Below are 26,382 nucleotides of genomic sequence, written 5' to 3' on the forward strand. Positions count from 1 at the left end.
GTTTTTTGTTTAAACTTATTCAAAATCTTCTTCAAATTTTTAAAGTATGTGTTCTCATAACTTGTATATAAATCATGCTTCATGCGATCAAAATTCCCATGGATGCAAAATTTCAACAACGTGTGTCTATCTACGTGTATTTTTTTCTATACCTTTACATTAGTGTTCTATACTTGGTCATGTTAGAGTTCTGCGGTAAACCGGAAATGGGAAGGGTTGGTTATTTCGGAATCAAACAACATACACGATGGCAAAAGAGAGGACAATATCAGTTTTTCTATTTGTGATTAAAGTTTTTCTGATCATGTTCCATTGTAATATATTTGCGGATGGTAAATGTGTTGGGTGAGTTTCTTTGTCTTTATTTTTTAAGGTCTATTCATTCGAGTACAGTAATATTATATATATCAAATAATTACCACTTAATGAATATACATAGATCAACGTTTCAGCCTTGTTGCACTGATTACATCTGGAACGAGGAAATGGGAAAATGCGTCCGTAAGTAATTAATTTGTGCTGTTTTGTTCGCGCTATGCATATCATATTTAAACTTATTTTAAAATTTAAATTCAGGACAGTAAGGTTTCTGTGTACATGTGTCGACTGTCTGTAAGAAAACATTTCATTTTCACAACTGTTCAGGACTACAAAGCTTTTCTCTCAATTAAAATAAATTAAATTTGTAAAAAGATATTTCTGACATGAATTTGGTTTACGAAAAAACTATCTACATTTAAGCCAAAATGGGTGCAAAAACGAATTTGAATAAAATCTGACAAATGACAGACAGCAAAAAAGTTTGCTGAATACATATTTGGCAAATATTTAAATTTGATACATAATTGTATAGAAGGAATTTAATCAATTTAAATTTGACGTACAAAGAAGTTCAGAGAAAGTTCAACTTAAACATTACCAGAGTTACCAGATAATAATAAGAAAAAAATTTTGTTAGTGAAAGGTGGTTAAATGTGTATTCAATAGTCGTGTTTTGTTGATATTCTGTATTGGTATTTGTAGGTTGCATGGCCGGTTTCTATGGCGTCAACTGTACAAAAACGTGTCGTTATCCAAGCTATGGCACTGATTGTCAACAAAAATGTTACTGTGCTGAATACCAGTGTCATGTCATCATAGGATGCGTAGATATTGGTGGGTAAATTGCATTAACAGGCCTGTTTAATCAAAGCAAAAGAAATTTCATAAAATGTATGTCGAAATTCCAATGTACGGTTAATAACTCAAATCTCTATAAGAATCCTGGTCGTATACGTTTCTCAAATTAAAATAATAATGAGCACATAAAGTTTATGAATTTCTATGTTCTCTATACTATTGATTACGTTTATCTTTAACAGGTAGTGGTAAAATGACAGTGGAATTTCCAACATCGAATTTCTTACTGGGATGTATCGTATGTCTTCTTTTGGTTCTTGTCATCTTCAAGGTCATAAAATTGATCCCATCCTATAGGGGTTACTATGAAATCAGACAAAAATTAAACCGTCAGTCCACACAAAGAAGGTATGATTCCATAAATGTTGACGTCCGTTCACCTACCGATACTGTTCTACAAAACTCATTAGAAGAACAAGAGAGAAATGATGACTCTGTTTGAAATAATGTAATTACTGTTACAAAAGGGCTATATGGAGGTGAATGACAAACTAATGTACCAACATTAATATTTCGAGAAGCTTTAGTTTCAATTGCTTATAGGAATATGATGTTTTAATGTTTATTTAATTGCATGATTTAATCGTACATCGTATATTGTATTTTGACTGTCCTGCCATTGGCAATAAAAATAAGATTAAATTGGGTGATTTGTTTCTCAACATATGATTTGTAAGAATTCTAAAATATGCGACTGATTATCAAACATTTGAATTTTACTTTGAACAAGATTAAATATAATTGAACATTGATATTATCTTAACGATTCATTAGGTGCATTGCTAATCGATTATTGTTTTCATTCTATTCATTTTTATTCATTGAAAGGACAAAGTTATAGTCCACAAACTAGAAAGAAATTATGTTAAAAGATGTACAAAATCATCAATAATACGTTAATCATTACAAAAAATAACCATTCAAGCTATGAACACAAATCAAAATTGTCATTTTTCCTCACTTTCATTTTAAAATTATCACAATCATAGTACATAATTTCTATAATTCGACATCTTAAAAAATGTTAAAGGAGTGCAGATTTAACTAAACGTCATAGATTTACAGTAGACGTAAAAATCTGTATGACGATTAATGACAAGACAAATATACACTACTATATAATACAATTCTTTAAATATTAGTAAATGTTCTTCACAGATATTAATCTCGATTAAACAAACCCTGTCTATAGCTGCATGACAAGATCATCTTCTCTCAAGTCTGAAGAAAAGTACTCTTCTCAGAAAGACACAGGAAAAAGAAACAAACATCACGAACAATCCCGAAGACATCATCCCTATAGTGACATAAATGACATGAATTGAGCCTGCAGAGATTTCCTCAGGATTAGCAGTATCTAGATAAAAATTAATGATAAAACGTGTTGTTTTAAAGAAAAGTGTCAAATTTATCATTCACTCGTTTAAACGTTTTAGTCTAACTTTGACCACACTGTAAATATTCATTAACATTGTCATTTTTTCTAAAATATTTTAGACTACCTTTGGGATTTATATCAGTTGTAACGCAGCCGATTTTTATATCACATTCTTCTTTTTCACAGTGAGAACAATCTTGTTGGCAATGTGTTCCATAATTTGAATATCTGCACTGCATCGAACAGTTGTTTCCAAAATAACCAATCCGACAGTCTATAAAATTAAGCTTATGTTTAAGACAATATGAGGTACACTGCAAAGATTTATACTTAATCCATTGTAGATAAATTTTAATTCATTAAAAAATCTGTAAACAGGAACTTATCATGGGGGGCAGTTTTTTGCGCAGCAACGATTAATCTTAATCAACATGGAGTCCCCCCCCCCCATCTATATGGTACCATGTAAAAAATTAAATTGAAAATAAGGAAATAAACAGTGAAATAGAAATTAAAGGTGTACGTACCTAGTAAAGTTCAATATTTGAATTACTTGCCATATAAACGAGGTAAACGTAGAACAATCAGTGATAACACAATTTTGGCGTTTCACTTTATTGTAGAAACGAAAACCTAAATCAAATTCATTTTATTACTTCTTTTTAGGGTTTTACGTTCCTTAACGTCACGCTAAAAACAGATTTATGTGCCCTACCTTTCAAATCTACAGAGCTGAAAATCAGAAAAACTGCCAAGAAATTTTGGTATTTCAGTTTAATGGTCTTTGGTTTGAGGTGTTAAGGTGTTAGTAATCATTTCCCCTTTCCTTTCAATTCTGGTGCTTGAAAAAATGAAAATGAAATTGGATTTGTGAAATCATTTTGTTGTTTGTGGTTGTGTAACTATTACATGACGGAAGTCAAAACAGGCATTGTATTTATTTATGTTTTCCGTGTGTTTGTTTTCTATTATTGCAATAGGAAGCAATTCTTGGTATTCATAGTCTACTAAATTTAAAAATACTTAATTTTTTGTTGTTGCTAACGCTATAAACCAGCAAATTGCTATTATGTGATTATCAAATATAACCAATTTTCAAAATTACTTTTGAAAGATGTTCATTTTATGGTTCTACAAAAAGATGCATTTCCATCTATATATTCGGAATGTAATATGAATCTTTAAAAGAAAAACATAATAATGCTGACTAAAACAGTTTAATGTTCACCTAAATCCAAAAAGAAATAAGATCATGATATTGAACTACAACCCTTAATAAGATATCTATATCGGAGGTATGAGGCCGAGCATTACATTGCATGGTTATTTACCGTTCATAACTCTCACGCATATCCACAATTACTAAGTAGCTATATGCTATAAGCTTCTATTAGCACTTTACCTCTGCAACATCTTCTGTCTGATTTTGATGCAGTAGACTTGTTTCCTTTGGCATTCCGTTTATTGCATACATTCCGCCCTTTAGCTTTAAAGGGGCAAGGTCACGATTTTGGTCAAATTCAATTTTTTCTGTTTTCATTATTTACAATGCTTTAGTAAAGCATTTCTAATGATCATATTAAATTTGACAGTCAGTCGTAAAATTATAATCAAGACTCAGGGCTCACAAATCTTTGTCATATAAACAAGGCTCGTGCCCTGTTTTTGTTTACATAGGTTTAATATACCAGTAAAAATCTTTTTCAAGCTTTTCTATCTTCTTATTTGTTTTAAGCATAAATAAACAGTTCCTAACGTTTAACACATTCATTTAAAGTTTAAAATTGGAATGTTCACTCCTATATTCAAAATGTAAACAAAAGCTTTGGTTACATGGCAAACAATTGCAAGCTCTGTAACTTGCTTATAACTCAACAAATGGAACTCAGATTTTGGTTGCCTATTAAAAATTATAATTAATTATTTATGAGTAGATTGTTTTTAATTTCATATAACTGGTTATTTTTTATCCATAATAAATCTCTGTCTGTGCATATAAATATGTTTAATATTAAAACAGTGCTGATGCCATTAACATTTTTCTCTACATGTACGTGTTAAAGCAGCGTTGTGCGAGACAAATTATAACCAAAGAGTTGATATCCCAAACACACCACTTCTTTTATACATGCCAGAGTTATCAGTAATAAATCAAACATGAAATAAATGTTTTATTCACTGTACAATGTTAAGTGTATTATTAAGGAAAAGTACATTTGTTTAATTGTCACTATACATTAATTCAAATAAAAATGTTAAAACATCAACATTTAACGTAAACATAATTGTTCACCGTGTTAAAAATTCGAAGAAGTTTCTGAATCAAATTATTTTACTTTTGATCAGAGTCTTGTTATCGAAGTGAACTTGCTAACATGTAAATACTGCTGTCTGTTATCTCACTTGCACCGCAATAACGAGTGTATGGTCCAGGACTTCTATCCAAATTGTTTGTTGTGCTGCTATGTTCTGTCACAACTGATCCAACATAATGGGCATTTTCTCTTATTTGCCCCATGTAGAACTTTCTGTTTGCCACAGTGATAACAAAAAAAGCAACAATCATCAATACGATGCCAAACCCCAGAGAGAGACCTATGATCATCGGAATGTCATTGTTACTTGTTGTACTCTCATGTCCTAGAGAAAATAAAGAAAATCTACGATTTACCCATCACAAAGTAGTTTCTTAAAAATTACTACCACATTATCATTTCTTCCTCGTAAAAATTCACAGGAACAAAAAGATTTCCAATGGGGAATGTTGACATCTTTTCTTCATTCGGAAGTCACTCGGAATACCTCGCACAATTTTTCAATGCTATCATTCGGGTACCTTCATCTCTTTAGCAATGGAAAATCAAGTAGTCTTTTTTAAGCCGTGTATTGAAACCTGACAAGCTAGAGGGGCGTTTCAAAGTCGAAATCTTTGGATTTGTTCATAACATTGAATAATCATTGTCTGAATCAAAGGGTATTTATTAATATCGAATAATTAAAGAAAATACTCGGCAAACATATCTTGGGACAGACTTGAGTAAACTTAATCTTTTTACACAATTTAAAGGGGCATGGTCACGATTTTGGACACATTCTATTTTAATGTTCTTATTATTTGAATGCTTTTTGAAATGCATTTCTAATGATCAAATAAAATTTGAGAGTCATTCGTAAAGTTATAAGCCAGATACAGGGACCACAATTCTTTTCCATGTAAACAAGGCTCGTGCTCTGTTTTTTTTTACATAAGTTCAATGTTCCAATAAAAATTCTTTTCCCAGCTTATTTGTCTATCTTTTTATTTATTCTAAGGATAAATAAAGAGTTCCTAACGTTTAACACATTCGTTTTAGGTTTAAAATTGAAATTTTTACTTCGACGTTCAAAATGTAAACAAACGCTTTGTTTCCATAGCCAAGCATTCCAAGCTCTGTAACTCGCTTGTAACTCAACTAATGACACCTAAATTTCGGTTGCCTATTAAAAATGCCTTTTTGAAGCATTGTAAATATAAAAATCGGAAAAATAATTTTTGACCAAAATCGTGACCATGCCCCTTTATTAAACTCAGGGACTTGAATAACATACACTAGATGATACTTATAGAATTGACACATTGTTTAGAGTTGGGAAGAATGTAGGTCTATTTTCTTTAATGTATCAATCTTTTTCATTGCATTTCAAATTTGTACCATCTAAGTCATATTCAGAACATCCACTGACGTGACTGCAGATTGTCATATTACAGAAACATTCCTTCTGACACCATGACCCATATCCAGGATAACGACATGGCTTCGAGCAGTTGGGTCCATAATAACCAGGCGTACAATCTACAAGATACTAAAATGGATTTTATCAAATGCCCATCAAAAGTTGTGTGTTGTGATCAGTCTACATTATATCATTGTTGATGATACGGAAAGCAATTTCAGCATGTAAATTCCTTATAAAGCATTTGCTGTCCATATTGTTAAATGAAGTTTACACTTATAGTTATATTATAGACACGTCACGGCAGTTACATTATTTTCCTATCCTGAAAGTTACAATATTTATTTCAATAATCACAATAATGTCAAAGACGAATTCAAAGTAATATCCCTAAACTCACCAAAAGTTTGATATCAAAAGTAAAATTGTGAGCTCAGAATCCACTCAATTGACTTTGTATTAACGTGCAATATATGCAAGAAATCTGATTGAGGTAACTAATGTCAGACTTTGCTGTATACAATCATATACAATCGTGCGTACTTGCCTTTAAAAAAAATGCAAATTTCAGTGCATGTGTCTACTCTGATTTTTTATTGGGCAATTGATAAATATAAGTTTTACACTTTTCATATAGGAGGTTTGAAATTCTTTTTCGTGAATTACAACGTAAAAACAATAAACAAATCAAAGTACTGAAGTTTCTAGTCTGTATTTGAATTACGCACTTTTTATTATATGAATTTTTAGACTTTTCCGACAAGGATTTCTAGAAACCCCATATGAATCAAGCTGTGTAATATTTAAAGATATATTTCAAACTTTATATTATTTAGTACGCAGCACAGTTAAGGCTGTCAATAAACTCCGTTCAGACAAAAAGTACGGGAAATGTGCATTATGACATCACAGTATATTACAAACCTCGAAAGTACTTATTAATCTATTTATTAGTAAAATTAACTTATACTAATCTTTTAATTAAAAACAACAAATGCTATTACTTACAATGTTGATGTCCGTTATATCGTACACACTGAAAAATAAGCGAGATGTCGTTCTCGCTGTTCTACAAAATATGACGTCATATGCTTCAAAATGACGCATTAAGTTAAATCATTGAAGGCTATCGTGCAGTTTTATAGCGAAGAAAAATAAATGTCATACATTAACGGAAAAGTATAAATGAATATTTTGTTTAAAATTATTATTAGTAGAATGCTACCTATATAGTCTTATTTTCATTTTGTTAAAAGTATGCATCGTATAAAGAAGCCACCTCGGTTTTGTATAAAATATCGTATATCTAAAATCTGAGTACCTAAATAAATCACTTAATTGCAAGGGCATACACTTACCTGATCCCGACAAACTTTTACATGTGAATTTGAAATATGCTATGTAACTTAAAAACTTTTACGATCCTTGTAAAATCTTACAAATTAATTATTTTTTAATGAAATTAACCCTGTGACCTTCAAACTTATTCAACATATACATTATAAATTACGGTTTCTACTAACAAATATTCTTATCTTAAAAAGTTCGCACCGTTTTTCAAAATCTACTATATAACATCAAGTTATTTCATAATTCAGTTGTGAATTTTGACATGATTATGCCCTTGCAATATTGAATTTTTTAAATGACCTCAAAACCACAAATACATCTGCTTGTACCATGCGACTGCCATATCACGTGACCACAATGAACATAAAATATTGTACTGTTATATATATATTTTAGAAATATATTGCATTTGAGTGACTGTTTTTGATTTTAAAAAGGACATGCCAGTTTGACTAAATTATATGTGTTTTCATCACAAAAATTTGCCCATATTTTTATTGACCGCCTTAACTGTACTGCGTAATCGAAACAATTCTAAAAATCGTATGGATCCAAGCACTATTGATATCGAACTCTAGTCTCGTTCAACCAGACGCTCGGCTGTCTCCGTTAATCTCCGACAAGCAAGAGAGCTTCTCTGCTTGTCGGAGATTTACGGAGACAGCCGAGCGTCTGGTTGTACGAGACTTTATTAAACTCTGGCGTAGGAACACATGAGACTACAATAATATCTAAATTGTTCGTATTATATAAAATCTGACTATTTTCAAAGTGTTTATAGATAAGTTTCCTTGAATAACAATGCTTCAGCATACATTACATCGAATTTTTCTATTATCTTCAAGAACTAAGTCTTGTCAGCGGTGATGATTTGTGCTTAGGTCCAAACACTGTTTCACTTTCGGTTTGCCAGAGTAACTGCATAGGAGAGCTGATTAAAATCAACTCCCAAAAATAGTTATACATTGTAACAGCATTGAAAATTAAGAATTTATTATTAGGAATACCGAGTTTCCTATTCAATACATGGTTTTTCAGCAGTCCCACCGAGAATATGTGAACATTTTTGTACTTCGTGAGAGAACTATATAACATTTAAAATCAAAGAAGTATATTCTGCGGGTTTGTGAAATCTTGGAACTATTAACATTGTGATATCATCCACCAGTTTATATAACTGTCATTATGATAGTGTGTCATTCATCTAGAAAATATGCAACTATAAACGATTATATACATGTCATGAAGTGAATTAACTCAGACTCCGTATTTTTTAAAATTAATTCAACATCAAGATTAGATTCAATGAAATACGTAACGTATTGAATAACAGATGGGATCCTCTTTTTATTATATACTAGTATACCTGCAATTTTCTGACATTAATTGACTATTCAAACAAGTCCAGATTATTGTATGGTAACATTATCAAAAGAGTTTGCATTCTATTCGGTTATTTATTAGAACAAATACTTTTCACACATTTTTATTGAAGCAATATAAAATTGTTTAAAAAGTGTGACATTTAATAACAAGTATATGAGCTCTTATTTTTTTTAATTATTGCTGTTACATGTGATATTTGTCATTTCATTGGAATGAATGTCATTCTCTTTTACACACACACACACACACACACACACACACACACACACACAGACACACACACGGTCCAACGGGCTTACAGCAAAAATTTGCAAACAAGTTATACACCAATAAATCGATAAATATACATAGGAGATGTACAAAATAATTACAAACAAACCTGTGCAGATATTCATCATAGGATGGAAGTATTTATCATTTGGACACTGCATCGTTGAGCTACATTTTTTTTAAATATCAGAAGACTGTTGCAAGAATGTTATTAAAATAAGGACATGAAAATCTTTGAAAGAATAGATATACTGCTTATAGACGATATAGAACCTTAGAAAATAAAATACGTTACATTTAGCATAAAATCCTATCTGCAAACAGAACAGTTGAAATAAGCACAGGTTCATAATTTGAAGTCATATTTATCATTTCTTGTTATGCAAGGGGTGATTGAAATTGAATTGAATTGACAATTGCCAAAAAGTGCAATGCTATTAAAAGTACTTTTATATTTGTACATGCAAAAGATATGCGGCAAAGTGGTTCTAGGAAGGAAATGGAACGGGTTTTATCAATATTTCCTTAAACGTATTCATCTCAAGCGGTTGAACTTCACTATCTAAATCAATTTAATTGATGTATGAATAGCCAAATAGTTATATTTTCATCTTTTATTACTTCCCTAATAATCAAACAATTTATGTTTGACTTGGGAAACATTTTGTTAAAAGCCTTTTTTGATGTTTCTCAACATAATCACACTTATTATTTAATCATAAATACATTTCATCCTACATGTGTATTCAAGTTTTTGTTCATAGAGATTTTTAAAAAATAATAAACCATATTTCCAAGTTTATATAAAATTGATAAGCATAGTCAATTTGTAACATAAGAGAGTCAGTAATATTACCAGCATACTCTCGATTTATTTTAGAAGGTTAAAAGTTTAAAAAATACTATATGCCCGTATAATTATTAGGTCTTCGTCCAAAATATGAAAGTTCTAACGAGGGTTCTAAACATAAGACTAAATAGTTTAAAAATTAAGAGAGGAATTATGTAAAAAACAAGGAAACATAGAGCGTATGCTTTCTCAAGTATTGTTTTACTTTGATATACACTGAACCAAAGTTGTAAGTGTTCACCAATTATAATTGATTTACTATACAAAATAAGCACATTTATTTGCCTTTTCGTCGGGGTGACTGATTTCCACTAAACTTTCAAATAGTTAAGAACAATGCATTGTCCTTGTCCTCTTGTTGCATCCTGAGAACTTGAATATAAGCTAAATATCACAAACACTTCCGGTTGATTGATTTTTGCTGAGATCATTTGGGCAGTTTTTTAATTAACGTTTGAAATGACGTTACACTTATGGATGAGAGCAATTATTTCAAAATAACATTTTCTTCGGATTGCTTAATTTTGTTAAAAACAATATCGAGGAAAAAATAAAGAGCAAATGTGAAGTGAGTACCATCTTTCGTAGAAACAAGGAAGACAAAAACATTTCAACTGCTCTGGCCGTTTTCTCAATGATCACTTTGATCATGTTAAGTATATTTTAATCTATCACTTAAGACTACTACTAATTTCATGAAATTGCCAATCATAATAATCTCAAGTAGATAAAAACAAATTCAATGGTTCGTCACGGTTAATTGATATCAATCGTTGATTATGTATTATTTTATCTGTACTATTGATGGAGGGTCATATCAATTATAAAATTTTGAAATTTTTACATTATTTGATTTCGTGATTTTCAAACTATTATATTTATCAGGGTGATCACCTAGAAGTTTTGTTGAGTGTTTATTTAATATATTATGAACATATTTGTGCATGACACATGAGCAGCTATGCAATGTATACTTTGAACGGACAATTATGAAGAAAATAAGAATTTGGTCACATATGGGTATGTGACCATTTTATAGCCATCAATACTAATCAACTAATGGAAAATAATGACTGTCAATAACAAAATTATTGTTATATGCATTTGCTTTCAGTAATTATGAAATGACCTTTTTGTAATCATCATGTGTATAATAACCTCTGTATTGATTGCATTTTATTGCATTTGATCAAAAAACAAAAGATTTTTTTTTATATTTTAAAGGAAAAACAAAATAAACTTAGATGGGTGTTTGTTGTGATTTTAATATTCTTGCAAAACAACCTTATAAAGATGTTTTCCTTATATATGAAATAAGAGTAAAGAAAAATCAGTTTATAAGAAAGACACAATCAGACAATGATGATGATGATAAGGATGATGATGATGATGATAAAATGAATGTTTTACATGTACTATACAAAAGGAGATCCAAGAACAAGACATAAGTCAAACAAAAAACGAAATCTATCTCGAGTTAATCTACTTTCAAAGCATTGCCACATAGAACACAAATAGACCAAAATATTAGACGAAGAAGTCTTGAAACTGATTTGATCCAGTACAAAAATACACGAATGTACGTATACTAATCAAAATATTTAAAAAAGTTATTAACATGAAATTGCCATTGTTAGGAAAATCTAGATTTAAACAAGATTTCTGTGAGCTAATACTCACTAGTAATAACCCCGCTCTGACGTGAATATGCAAAATAAGCAAAGTCGACATTTAACAGGAAGTTGACGTCCGATTGGTACAAAAATATATCCCACAATATGGCATGCCTAAATAAATAGTGTGTTAAAATTTCAAGCATCTGCAATATATAGTTGCTGAGAAATCTGTGAGGAAAATTTGTTTGAGCTATTGGCTAAAAATAAATAAAGTCGTCATTAAACAGGAAGTTGACGTTCGATTGGTACAAAAATATATCCCACGATAAAATATGCCTTAAAAATAATGTGTTAAAATTTCAAGCATTTGCGATAAATAGTTGCTGAGAACAATTCAACAAATTTTTGTTATGGGCAGACAGACAGACGGACAAACAGAAGGACGGACAGACAGACAGACAATGGTAAAATAGTATACCCCTTCTCCTTTTGGGAGGGCGTATAATAAAGTTATTCATTTTAAAAACTTATTTCGATTTCCTAGAATGAAATTGTTTTAATCAGCAATGCATATATAGTGATTATAAATGTACATCACTTTTACAACGAAAAGGTAAACGTATCGATCATTAGAACTGTTTTTTTCACTCAATAAGACAATATCGTAATTGCATTAAACAATATGTTAATCTGTATGATTTTTTAGTTGGAAAAAAAAGCGTTTTATCATCTTTTAAAGAAGAATAAGAGAGAGAGTATTATCTAAAAGTTGACAAAAAAAATTTAGAATACTAAGTAAATGACAATTACATATTTCAATAGTATTCACTTTCACTTAACTGAATACAATGTATAAAATATTGACAAACCGATTACATAATAGGTAAACTAGAAATACTTACGAACTTGCATATAGTTGAATTAAACAGAATTATCTCTTGTTTAGTCCTGATATCGTACACATTGTATCAATTAACAAAGCAATATACAACAAATAATTTTAAAAATTAGCAGAGGACACAATAAAATAGCATTGTAAAATCTTCTTAAGTAACATGGCATTATTTATTTTTTCGTGCAACGTTTTCAAGCACTACTTTGCTGACCTGTAAAAAAAGATAATGAAAATGTAATATACGAATAGGTGGAATATTGCAGCCAATTTAATAAAAACAGATAAAATTGATAATTTTAATGAACCTCTCTTCCAAACTCCAAAGTCCTCTCCGTTTCCTTTAGACAATCTTCTGACGGAGAAACATTCACAATCATAAGTGTTTTACTGTTTCCTCCTAAAGAATCTTGCAGCAAGTGTGTCAGTTTTGAATTTCGATATACTGGTTTTTCCTGGAAAATTAAAACTATTTTTAAAAAATATTTGAAGGTTAAGATTGGCTTTATTAGTAATATGAATTTGGGGTGTAAGCCATCTTATTTAATGCAGTAGTAGAGTCCATTTGTTTTTAAATATAATTGCCTTTCTCCGAAGAGAGCGAAGAACTTTCGTCAGTTCCAGCAAACTCAAGTTTATCTTTTTTGTTTCTGTATTTGTACTAATGTTCGCAGAATCGTCCAATCGTTCACTTCCGGCCAAATCTACCAGAGTCATTGTCCCTACAAAGGAATGTCCATTTTAATACTATAAATTCCATGAATGCGTATATTCAGTAAATAATATTTCAGTTGATTACAGATGACAGAAGAGTACTCTAAATAGAAAAAGATTGAACAAAATTATCGACTATGGTGACCTTCATAACAAATAATGCTTTTATAGTTATGTTATGTCGGTAGTGCAATTATTAAATTCTAAACTTGATAAAGAAATATCAATGCTTACATTTAAAAACATAGGTAATCACAGATTACAAAGCTCACCGAGACGAGGCATCACCCCTTTGAGACCACCTTTATCATATTATATGAAAATCATACTTTATGATCTTGGATATTCATGGATTCTGTTTTGACACAAAATCATATATCATCTGTTAAAAAATTGTATGATAATTATATGTTCATACATACTTACAATATATATCATATAATACAATAAAAAACTGTAATAAACAAAGATGATATGTAAAAATGACATTGTATTGTGTTGAACCTTATTGTATTTGACCACATAATACAACATTATTATATATAATACAATATTGTATTATATGATACAATATCATATTACATAATATATCATAACATTGAAACATATGATATTATATTGTATAATACAGTATCATTTATATCATTTTTTAATGTTACCCGTTACCAAGTGCGTTGCTAACGCTGAGGGTAATAGTAAATATTATTAACTGCGTCTTAACCAATCAGATTTCAGTATTTAACATGAAAGTTTAACAATATATATTATCGTAGCATACGATATTGTATAATATGATATTGGTTTATATGATATATTATTGTATCATATGATACAATATGTATGTATAATACAGTACTATCATTTATTAAACGTGTGACCTATTCCAAAAAACTTAACCATATCCAGCATCTGAAACCTTTGGCTCAGACTCAGCATTCAGGCCTGTCAGGTGCATCAGTATCATAAGACGCACCATCCATGGAAGTCTGGTGAAGTTAGGACAAGCAATAACTAAGATATAATCATCAGAGGGCACCTGTTTCAAAAACTTCAACCAGCTCTAAAAACCTTAACCTCCTCCAGCATCCGAAACCTATGGCTCAGATTCAGCATTCAAGCCTGTCTGGTGCATCAGTATCATAAGACGCACCTTCCATAGAAGTTTGGTGAAGTTAGGACCAGTAGTAACTAAGATATCATCATCAGAGGGCACCTGCAACAAAAACTTTAACCAGCTCTAAAAACCTTAACCTCCTTCAGCATCTGTAACCTATAGCTCAGATTCAGCACCAAAGCCTGCCTGGTGCATCAGTGTCATAAAACACACCATCCATGCAAGTTTGATGAAGTACGGACCAGCAGTAACTTAGATATTGCTATCAAAGGGCACCTGCAACAAAAACTTTAACCAGCTCTAAAAACCTTACCCTCCTCCAGCATTTGAAACCTATAGCTCAGATTCAGCACTCAAACCTGTCTGGTGCATCAGTATCATAAGACACACCATCCATGCAAGTTTGGTGAAGTACGGACCTGCAGTAACTTAGATATTGCTATCAAAGGGCACCTGCAACAAAAACTTTAACCAGGTCCGGACGCCGACGCCGACGCCGACACCGACACCGACGCCGACGCCGATGGTATAGCATAAGCTCCCCCTGACTTCGTCTCGGTGAGCTAAAAATGTATATCACTATTTTACATTCATAGGATAAAATAGAAAAGCATATCTCAAAAATCATTTTTATGTGTTTAAATTTGCTGTGCAAATAAAGGAGACTCTTCTTATTATGGAAACCTGATATATATTCGCAACATAACAGTTATTAATTTTCACACAAGAGGCTCGTAGCCCTTATCGGTTATGTGAGTAACTGCAGTGTGTCTTTTGCAATGTAAATTCATGTGCATTATAATTACAGGGCTAATGAAATCATTTTTAATAATTCCGGTATTGTTTAATGCAATATATTTTCTAAATTCCTAAAAAAAATTAAAAATTGTAGTTGAACTGACTTAACGTTGTTAAATGAACTTCCAAGACGAAAAATGTTAATGCGTATGGCCTTTAACAGTACTACATAATTTTTTAAAATAAATTCGTCTGTTTTTCCACTTAGTTCTTGGAGGGGGTGATGTTGGTTTTCTGTCTTAGAAAATATATGTTAATATAAATGTCCGTAGTTACGGCTTTATACATTGTTAACCAAATGGATATCATTATTTATACCAGAACATGTGTCTTGACTTCCTTCGATATTTTCAACTTTTCCATTCATTTTGAGCCGAAAAATTGCATGACTTCTGGATGATCTCTCATTGCGCGCAGTTTTAGCAGATGTTCTATTTTTCGACGATTCTTCGTAGAACTTCATTACCTGAATCATGATATTATAATAAGATTTCGTTTGCAAAACTCTATGATTTTCATAATAACAATATTAATCATGACGTAAAAAATAGTTTGATTAAATTAACATTGCCACATGTAATCATTACATAAAAAATATTGTTCAGGTCAGAAAGTCTTCTAACTTCAACAATCTTTTCCCTCACCTCTTCCGTGGTTTTCACTTCCTTTTCAGTAATAATTGGTTTCGATGTTCTATTATTTTCAGTTGCGCCCTTAGTCAAATTCTTTCCTTCATCATTCGAACCCTTTGCCAAGTCTTGTATCGCTTCATTGTAGAGTTCAAAATATGATGCACGAAACTGATACTGTAATGTATAAACACACATAAAATTAATAGATACAGCAAATGTATCATACATTTCCTGTGTTAAGAGACTGTAATGTTATTTATCTTTATATCAATCGAATTTTAGTTTAAAATATTTGAGTGCCAGAGGCAAACTACCTCAATGTTATTCCGTCTACACGTCGTTATCAAATTAAAGAACATAGTTTATGATTGAATCAAATAATTGATTGAAAAAAGAATATCAATTTAGCATTTAATATTTACTGAAGAAACAAAGAGTCCATCTAATCATTTACGTACAGTCCATCCACACACTTCAAAGTCTTCAACACTTCTAAACACTTGCTTCATTGCCCTGGGTATAATCCCTTGATGTTTCATTTCCGCATTCTTTCCTTGAGGTCCCTCCATAGTGTATGTTTTACCAGACCCTGTTTGACCATAGGCAAAGATGCATAAATTGTATCCGTCCAGGAAACTCTACAAAATATATTTGAAACAACTAAACGTTTCTAATCAAGTATGTTTGCCTCACCAAGACACTAAAATTTGATCAACTTTTTGTCTCTCTGTTTGCCTGAGATTTATCTTAAATATGCAGACAATCAAAATATGACATGCGAATTGTTTAACACGTTAATATAAAAATGAAGGTTTTTGTGATTATGTATAATTTGACATACATGCATCAAGTAGAACTTACTCTTATTAATTCGCTGATTTCTTCATAAACTACTTCCTGGGTACTGTTTGCATCGAAGACTCTTTCAAATGGGAATTTTTTCTACAACAGTGTACAGACGTTATCATATGTTATGTATGACGTATTATTATAATTCAACAAAACGAAGGAATTTTTAATGAGTAACTATTGTTAAAATTTATTATGAAAATCGTATTGTTAAAATAACATTAAAAATAGCATTGATAATAAAAGTACCGGTGGGTCTGTATTTCTGTCAATTATAACAGTCGTTTTTGTGGCTGATAGACAATTGGTGCTTTCACTTTTCCTAATGCGGCAAAGTACTCGAATGTTTCCCTTAACAAAACAATTTTTCGTCATCATTTTATTAAAATATATCAAAAAGTTTAGTTTTAAGAATTCTCAGCTTTTAATGACTAAGTACATTTGTACTTTTTATATGGTAAGTCTGCATAAATCATCGAAAGTGTTTCTGTCTGAATAAATTTAAATATTAACCTTTGCTTCTTGTAACTTTTGTGAAAAAGGCGCTTTGGATAAATTAAACTTTTTACCTTTGCTTCTTGTAACCTATTGTTAAGAGTTTTGCATTCTTTGTTTTTCTCCAAAACTTGTCGCTTTAACTTTTCTTTATCGTCCATATCCTTCTCAGTTTGACATTTCAAAATTTCAATTTCCCTATTAAATTCTGCTATTTTTGCTTCATCTAGAATAGAGATGTCAGAACACTAAACACATTCCAACCAATATAAAGATTTGTTTTGTCAAATAAAAAGTCAAACTCTATTTCATCTAGAAATAAAATATAGATGCATTATTTATATTCTAACATTCTTCTTTAAGTCTTCTTATTTCTTCAGTGAAGTCAGGCGCCTCATCTTCGACTTTCGATGCGTTGCCGTCTGAGATGCAAAAATAAATTCAATGTAACTACATGTATACATCAAGTAACCTTATCGAATACTTTAAAGTTTACAGTTATTCAATAATCTTATTCTTTTATTATTTATTGTTTGATACCTACCTAATAGAATTTCCCTTTCCTTCAAATCTCCTCCTTCTAATCAAAATACAAATAAAAATTGATTCCCTCGATTTTGTTTTTAAATATACACCATGCATTAAACGTCTATTTAAGATTTATGTGTCCAATAAGCAAGCAATGCATCCAGGTCAAAAAAGCGTGAATGATTTCACTTTCTATTTAAATGCTATAATCAATTGTCAGTTGCGTATAATTACTGTAAATTCTTTATTATACGCAAGTACTTAACTCCGCAAGTTCTCTGTTTTGCATCAAACCGCGAGATATAAAATCACGAACAACAATTTTTGTTTTAATTTCATAAAGTTCAAAACAGTCTAAAAAAAACAAGAGATTTTAAAGTTGGCGATAGCTGATTCTCGCGATTAACGCGGATATTAATTCTTCGCGTTTAATAAGGAATCTAAAATATTTTAGGTAAAAGTTTTTCTAAACTTTATTATTCTTTAATTTGTTATTACTACAAAGACAGGCCAAAGAAAGAAAGAAAGACATAAAAAGCAACCTGTGATTTTTATATCAAGAAAGTTTCCTGCTTCAGCGTCCCTCTTCAGAAGTGAACATTTTCCTAGTCTGATGAATATTATCACCCCAATCACTGTAATGACTACCAGTACTACCACAATCGCTATAACAATTATTGTTATGGACCTGAGTATAAAATATAATAAATATGGGAATTATGTGACGTTAAACACGTTTTGCAATTATCACATTTCAATAACTTGTTTTATGGTAGTAAAAAGAATCATAATACACAGTGCAAGGTAGATAATCATTTAAAATATTCGACGTGTTATTCAATACTAGCATTTAATCGTATTCATATTTCAAATTTTGTAATTCTAATATTTTATTTTATTTTTCTGTTTCACAACTCAAAAGGGGCTTTACCTTAATTGAGAGTAAATTGAACAAGAGAAAACTAAGCTACATGCTGCAAGAATGCAGCCAAGATGGTTTACCACTTACATGTCTTCAGAAGTGTTATTTAAACTGTTTCCTGTCGAATTTGTTAATGTGTTGGTATTGACTGGTGTAGAGCTTGTAGATGATGGATGAACAGCGACGTATGCTCTCACCATATCATAACAATCTTGATCTGAGAAAAAGGAATATTCATTTTTTTTAAATCATACAAATGTCTTATAAGTCTTTTCTATGTTTTTATATATCAATGCTTTTTTTCATTCAAGGATTTAATCACTAATATATGTATTCGTTTTCTTATATATATATTCAATACAAATATGAAAAAAGTCGACACACATAGAAATGCTTCTGTGGAATGGTATCTTGTTGGACATGGGTTTTGGTACTTGGAACAGTCAGCAGCATAAAGGCCTTTGATTCTCTCGTCGGCGGTATCAAAGTATGTACAGTATCCTGTAACAGGTGTAAACAGAGCATAGTCAATATTATGTGGCATACTGCATTACGCTCTTTGATTTTTGTATATCTTGAGGTGATGTGTTTTAATTACATAATGTCTCAAATTTATTCAATTTATTTTCGGCTGAATACAGTTGCTGATGCTGAAAAATATTATTTTTAGTGTTTTTAGGTAAAAAGTTCCATTTGTATCCATTTTACAGTTGACAGTGCGAAAATAGTAAACAGTGACAAACAGTATCTTATCCGGTTTTAATGCGCATGTAAATGAAAATTTAAAAGAAATTAATTTTAAATCAATGGTAAGAGGTACATGTATGCAAAGAAAATAGCAGCTATGATATTGTTTTGATACTAACTAAATTATTATTGTGAAATATTTCTGTGCCCTAAATACACATTTTGTTTTTCAATTTGAAAAGTTGTTAAGCAAAATGATAGTTACATTTAAGGAAGGAATATTTTCTGGTTTTTGACTTTTCAAACGTAAATTTCATTGTTCATTAAATCAAGATGAAAGGAAATTAAAATAGTATATTTTTTCTTTTTTTTACTATATTAATTATATCGCATAGCCCTCTATCTCCGTCACTACCCTAACTCCGTCACTTTCTGGAAACTCCTCGCCGTTTGAAATCAAGTACGATTATGACGTCATTTTTTACATGTCAAATTTTTTTAATCAATTTGCAACAATTTGCAACGGTTAAATTTAAGAATGTGTCAAAAAATAACAGAATTAAACCTTGTTCATTTTATGCACCATTAGTTGTGTGAAATCAGCTAAAACTTTTTCACAGGTGCACTAAAATATCGATATTTCTGACATGCGGGCCCATTCGACCATTTACGGTGGTCAGCCATTTTTAGAGAGGTCAAGATGAAACATTTTACATGTGATACATTTTTGATTAAGGTAATTAATACATTTTTTTTCAGTCCGCAATAGCCATGTACTACTCTTGATGATAACGTCAAATCGCTCATGCCGATACTTTTGCCTTATACAGGGTATAGATATCTCCGGTATATCGCTATTTAGAATATGCTACATTTCTAAAAATGTAATAAATTAATAATATAATAAATAATATATAAATTAATGAGATAAGATATTTTAAATATATAAGGACATAAATCAAACGGCATCCATACATTCTGAAAAGGCCATTGTGATTGTTGTTACATGGACCCATTTTTTATTCTGGCGATCATTTCATTTCGATGAAATTAAATACAATTTAAATTGTATGCACCATTTTTAATTATTTGAACTTGGACTAGATACAAATGGAGTTTTAACTAAATCGTTAATGTGTCTTCATTTCCTGCCATATCATAGAGCATGTGGGTGACGGAGTTAGGTTCATAAGATATTATAAGCATGCATGATAAACATCGTATTCAGAGAGCTTATTTGAATAAAAATAAAAATATTTTTGTTAATAATTTTATAAATTATATTGTTTCAGATTATATTTAGTGGTTGCAAATGATAAAAACACAAAAAATAATTTACAGAGAAACGCGGGAGGTTTTCTGCTTATGGTGACGGAGTTTGGGTATTCGGGGATACAACTTGGCATAGAAATAGTAATCAATGTTTAGAATCTAACAAGGGCTATGTTTTTGGCAGAATATTGGCGTAGGAAAATATCAGATGTTTCGATATTCATAATAGCTGTAGATTAATGAGTCTGTTTTAGCATTTTTAAACAATAACATTAATGCTGAATTTTTTTTATTACCGTTAACTAATAATATGATACTTGGGTTTCAAAATATATTTAGAAAACATGATTTGCCTATCAAATTACATTTTTATAAGATTTTTAAAGCGATAATTCTATATATTGATGAGCGTGAAAAATCAGTTTTTCTCTTTAATAAAATGGTCAATATATTAGCTTCTCTATCAATTTATATCATTATGTACAGTCTGTATAATGCAATTTTAATATTGGAAGCATAAAAAAATTAATTAAAATATCTTCAAAATTTAAGAAAATTATAGTAAATGCAGGCTGAACAATATCAATTTTAGTTTAAATATTTATTCCAATTTAGAAGTATAGTCTGATAAACATTCTGATATTCTATAATTTCATTGAAAAATAGAATCTTCATATTTTAAACAGGTGTCTACATAACTGCAGATTTTTAATACTACATTTATTTTAATTTATTTTAATCATTCTTTAAGTTGAGGAAATAGGTAATGACCTTGACCTGACCTTAATGCGAAAACAAGGAGGTAAAATTTGATTTAACTGATAAATCATTTGGTTATATGATCTGTTTGTGCCAAAATTTTATGGAATTCTTTTTATAAGAAGTATGTTTGATAACGAGAACACTCCTTCCTTAAGGTCACGCATTCTAAAGGTTTTTACCTTGAATATATTTTGGCTCCGCGCATACTTCTATCGTTGCATTCATTTCTTTAGTTATCAGACAATGATAACTAAAATCTGAACACATTGCAGCACAGTTCTTCATCACTGCCCTAACATTCCATTCAGCCTCCGTGCGGGGACAATCCGAAACAGTTTGAATGGTTTGTTTCATGTCGTAGCATCCTCCAATACAAGTGGAGAACTATGGTATAAATATTTATGTCAGTACAAAATTTCAAATTCCAAAACATGTGGTTATAGTGCAGTAACATTTTTTTATCTCATATTGCTAACAAAAATTAATAATTTTTACAATATCTTCCTATGATTCAATTACATATAGAAGTGTTTATAAAATATATATTTATGCTTATCAATTCAATGCTGTTATTATAGAAATAGATTTCAAATAAAGCTTAAATTATTTGTAGATTCAAAAGGGAATCTTAATGAGTTTTGATTGAAAGATTAAAAATAATACTTTTGAATGTAATCAGAAAGAAAGACTTTCACACACAAAAAAAGCACACACACACACACACACACACACACACACACACACACACAGAAAAAATAATAATAGCAAATTTGATGCGATTAGTACAATGTAAATATTCTGTACAATGTAAATAATCTGTAGTACTCTAATATTAATTGTATACCACCAAAGATAAATATGGACAAACAGTGTAATATATTAAACTCACCTGCCATAGGAAGCTAAAAATAACGACAAGTTTCTTCATACTCTTAACTTGTCGAATGAGCCTCCAAAATCTCATCCTTTATATCTACGACCCAGTTCACTGCTTTCTCATTTTGCTGACAATGTTCACGTACATGTCTTTATTAAACTGCAGCTTCGAATGTAACAAAAATAGAGTCTCATGAAGTATCTACCGTTATTGCAATATCCAATGGTAAAAAACACAATGTTCTATATACTACGGCTTAAAAAATCTATTACGTCATTCGTCTTTTTTACTTTCATTTTTTGCCTTGCTAGTCTATATTTTTTGAAGGCAATTGAAAAAAACTAAGACAACTTCTCTAACAAGGTATTTTATAAGAATACGATAAATGGATACTGACGAATATATATACAAAAATCCTGTCTATGAAAAATCTACTTTTGTTTTATACCTCAACATATGAGTAATAAAGAGATAAAAACAACAAGTTCCTCCTTATGTCTACCTTTTCTCTACCTTCAGCAAATTGTTAATGTACCATTTTCATGAGAATTTTATCATTCGTAATAAATGTAAATCATTACAAAGCATTATTTCTTTTAAACTATGGCACTCCGTTGTGACTTACTTAAATTACCTTGAATAGCTTCGCCATTAATCAATACGAAACCGAAACTACCGATACCCGTACCTGATTAAATACGATGCTTTTTAAATTGCTAAATGTGAATCAAGTATTTGGGGGGAAAACAGTCTTTTTTATTATTTAGGATAATTTCCCAAGAACGTTTCTCACTATAGTCTTGAAGAATATTTTTACAAGCACGAAGAAAATCATACTTTCCTAAATGAGGGTGTCGGAAAAAAAAGAGCAGGTTTATGTGATAGTAGGGTAATATGTCTATAAAAAAAGAGCAGGTTTATGTGATAGTAGAGTAATATGTCTATGTGTATTTAGTCGTTTTGTATTTTCTATTTTTCGTTTTGTTCAATAGAATCTTAAAATTATATCAGTCAAAGTTTTACTGCGCAAGTAAATTGTGTTCTCCCTATCTGTAATTTCATTGGTTCATAATATTAACCAATTATTATGAAGCTAGGTGTATAAATAAGTTACCTATAATTCTAATTAAGTTAGAGCAGTATACCGTTTCAAGAAAATACCATCCGGTTGATATCTGTGGCATCGTATGGTATGTAAATTTCATATTAACTTATGTTTTACTTATCAGTGTAAATGCTTAGTCTCTGGTTTTATTTTAATTGCATTGTCAATACTAAAGTGTATTTTTGTAATTGAAGTTACAATACTTGGAATGTGTCTGTAAAGTTCAAAGGTTAGCTTTCTTTACAGTACGCACTGTAATTGATGTTTTTATGAAACGTATAATGTATTTGTGGTAACTTATAGCTAATGTATTTCTTTCATTTTGTCAGTTTTCTCATATAATGTATGACTTTGTAGGTCAATGCCTCTATATTCAAAATAAAAATAAAGTCATCAGATACACAGTACACCATCTTCATTTTCCTTGACTGCTCGGTTACATTTATTACCTAAAGTGGAAAGAAAACTTTAAAAATAGAGTAATATCTAGATGTAGGCACATTACGTAGAGGACAGTCACTCTATTTACATAGCAGATAATGTTCTCGATGCATGTAAAATACATTAACATTTTACGCGCTTTTACATCGAACACGGCAACCACCCTTTGATTTTCATAAATACAGTTAGGAAAATGGTCCTATTTTCTGTATTTTAATGTTAACACTAGACTTGGGTGACCCGTGCGTGCACGGGTTGACATTGCATAAGATATAGGACATTTACGAAATAGATTCATCGACACACCGTTTTGTTGACATTTACATAACCAAGCTTTAAGCCTACAATACTGCTATTAGTTTCACTACACTCTGCTAAGTTAGAATAATCTAACTGTGACTCGGGACAGGCCTTCACCACAGTTAAAATGCCTCCCATATACCCGTAATGTAGCAAAAAATTTGCAGAATCGCTCCGAAACGATTTTGGAGAAAATTAATGAAGTTGCGTTGAAATTAACAGTCAAATCATTCATAACACACGATTTTGTGGCTGTACATACCTTTCATCTAAAAATTTAATTAATGTAAATGAAAAATTCAACACTTTTTTACCAATGGTTTTTACTCACTTCAAATTTATACACCATGTTCATATTCGTAACTGTCGGGATTTTTCATATTAAATGCAATAAGTTAGAGTTATCTCCTATATTTTCTTTGATGAACGAATATATAGCAAATTTTCAATGAAAATTTACACGTATTTGTATTATCGTTTCTGAGTTTATCCATGCAAATGTGATATTGTGCAGACATAAATTAGATCTAGTCTTTCGTAATTTAGCGTGAATGTAATAAGCATGCGCAAGATTGTAAAATCCCCAAAAATCCAGATGCTTTGCGGATTTTTTAAAGGAATTTTCGTTGATTTTAAATTAGCGAGGGTTGAGTAAGAAAAATTAAAAGCAAATCATTAATCTTTAAGTACCAATAATGTTTAAAATATACAATACAAAAGACATGCAGAAGTTTTCCGATTTCTCGGTATTAAAGCCCAAAATTCGAGTCTATTATTCTAATATTAATAGTGGTATAGATATTAATATCAGTTTGATTTCTTCCGTCCAGTGTGTTTAAAATATCATATCTTATAATAATCTAATAATCTTCAAAACAGTCAGAGTTATTATAATAACCGCATGTTTCTACAGTACCTAGATAGACGCATAGTCTGGATAAAAAGGTGGAACAAATTTATCCGTAGTACAATGTACATAATTTCATTTACCTATTTCTTCATCACCAATTCATTTTTTTTCCTTTTAACAATCTATACATGTATCTTTAAAAACGGCATATCCCGTTATTTCATAAAAAGCGAAGGAAAACGTTCCATATTGTTACGTACATTGTTTTTCAAAAAATTCATTGTTCAGATTTAAGAAAATGTTTATAATTATAAGCTTATAACGGGAACTTTACACAGTAAGAAATGTTCGGGGGACAAACTAAACACGCATAGAGAATATTAAATGTGCAAGCGCCTAGGAAACTTTATTCTGACATTCTTGAATTAAATATATGCATTAACTTTTTGAGCGATTAATAGAAATTTGTATTTAAAAAACCAGCTGTTCCAGGATCATTGGCGGATCCAGGGGGGGGGGGGGTTTCGGGGGTCGGAACCCCCCTTTCTCTGGGACTTATGAATTTTTTGGAAAACGTTTAATGCCTATTTATAGGCACTTTTTCCCATTTGTAATAGAAATACTGTAATTGTCTCAAATAAATGCTTTTAAAATTGCTTATTTAAAGAATTTTGTACTACGTCCCATGATTTTGTTCTTATATGAAAAAACCCTATCGATTTTTTTATCGAAATAAAGTACATTGTACTCCCCTTTAGCATCCGGTGTTTACTACACCGAGTAAACATGTGGAAAATTTAAGAATAAATACATAAAATTAAGCAGTTCACAAATTTATAATAACATCTACAATGTATTTTCTACTTTGTTTCTTTAAAAAAAATCGATTATAGTTCATACAGTTTTGAACTGACAAGCCATTGAGTAAAACGACGTTCAAGTATGAGTACACGCATTCGTTTTACTTTAAAGTGTATTTTTTAGTTAATTTACTTAAATAATTATAATAGATGAGTTTTACTTCGTTTCATAGGGAAAAAACAAAGAAAATCACATTACCCACTTATGCGGGTAATGCTATTTTTCTGGAATGTTAGCTACCTTCATACCCACATGAAACACAAAAAAAAAGCCTTTTTTGTTTTGTTTCCAAGAATCGGAAATTCTGTTACAAAAATTCCGTGTAAAGGGTTTATATGTTAACCATTATGAAAAGGCTTGGGGTAAAATGCTGACGATGGACCCTCCACTTTGGAGGGTCCATAGTGGAGGGGGTGGAGCTTGGTGAGTCAGTCTTAATTCGGAGTCCGTTTGATCTGTCATTCCAATTATGTTATCAGAAACAAAATGGGGCACATTGTTTTTAAACACAAGCACATAAAACTTCTCTCCCCTAATTGA

At 30.6% G+C, this 26,382-nt stretch overlaps 3 protein-coding genes across 3 annotated transcripts; 1 reads left to right on the top strand and 2 right to left on the bottom strand.

Annotated features, from left to right (window-relative positions):
* Positions 1-202: 202 nt before the first annotated feature.
* On the top strand, positions 203-1,889 carry LOC128182714 (scavenger receptor class F member 1-like). Its single transcript, XM_052851444.1, has 4 exons — positions 203-345; positions 440-501; positions 1,024-1,155; positions 1,362-1,889. Exons 1-4 carry the CDS (start codon positions 248-250, stop codon positions 1,619-1,621), a joined length of 552 nt encoding a protein of 183 aa, XP_052707404.1. The 5' UTR covers positions 203-247; the 3' UTR covers positions 1,622-1,889.
* Positions 1,890-4,744: 2,855 nt separating this feature from the next.
* LOC128185595 (platelet endothelial aggregation receptor 1-like) lies at positions 4,745-9,660 on the bottom strand. Its single transcript, XM_052855183.1, has 4 exons — positions 9,573-9,660; positions 9,387-9,445; positions 6,250-6,390; positions 4,745-5,197 (listed from the first exon to the last, which is right to left on the bottom strand). The coding sequence occupies exons 2-4, from the start codon at positions 9,436-9,438 to the stop codon at positions 4,911-4,913; spliced, it is 480 nt and encodes a 159-aa protein (XP_052711143.1). The 5' UTR covers positions 9,439-9,445; positions 9,573-9,660; the 3' UTR covers positions 4,745-4,910.
* Positions 9,661-11,378: 1,718 nt separating this feature from the next.
* LOC128184905 (protein claret segregational-like) lies at positions 11,379-22,460 on the bottom strand. Its single transcript, XM_052854544.1, has 16 exons — positions 22,298-22,460; positions 21,588-21,792; positions 19,072-19,188; positions 18,775-18,904; positions 18,308-18,453; positions 17,782-17,817; positions 17,588-17,659; positions 17,312-17,463; positions 16,992-17,093; positions 16,755-16,835; positions 16,352-16,531; positions 15,906-16,067; positions 15,580-15,727; positions 13,221-13,357; positions 12,944-13,090; positions 11,379-12,849 (listed from the first exon to the last, which is right to left on the bottom strand). The coding sequence occupies exons 1-16, from the start codon at positions 22,370-22,372 to the stop codon at positions 12,805-12,807; spliced, it is 1,935 nt and encodes a 644-aa protein (XP_052710504.1). The 5' UTR covers positions 22,373-22,460; the 3' UTR covers positions 11,379-12,804.
* Between the last annotated feature and the right edge of the window lie 3,922 nt (positions 22,461-26,382).

Source organism: Crassostrea angulata, chromosome 5 (genome assembly GCF_025612915.1).
Source record: "Crassostrea angulata isolate pt1a10 chromosome 5, ASM2561291v2, whole genome shotgun sequence".
Classification (NCBI taxonomy): Eukaryota; Metazoa; Mollusca; class Bivalvia; order Ostreida; family Ostreidae; genus Magallana; species Magallana angulata.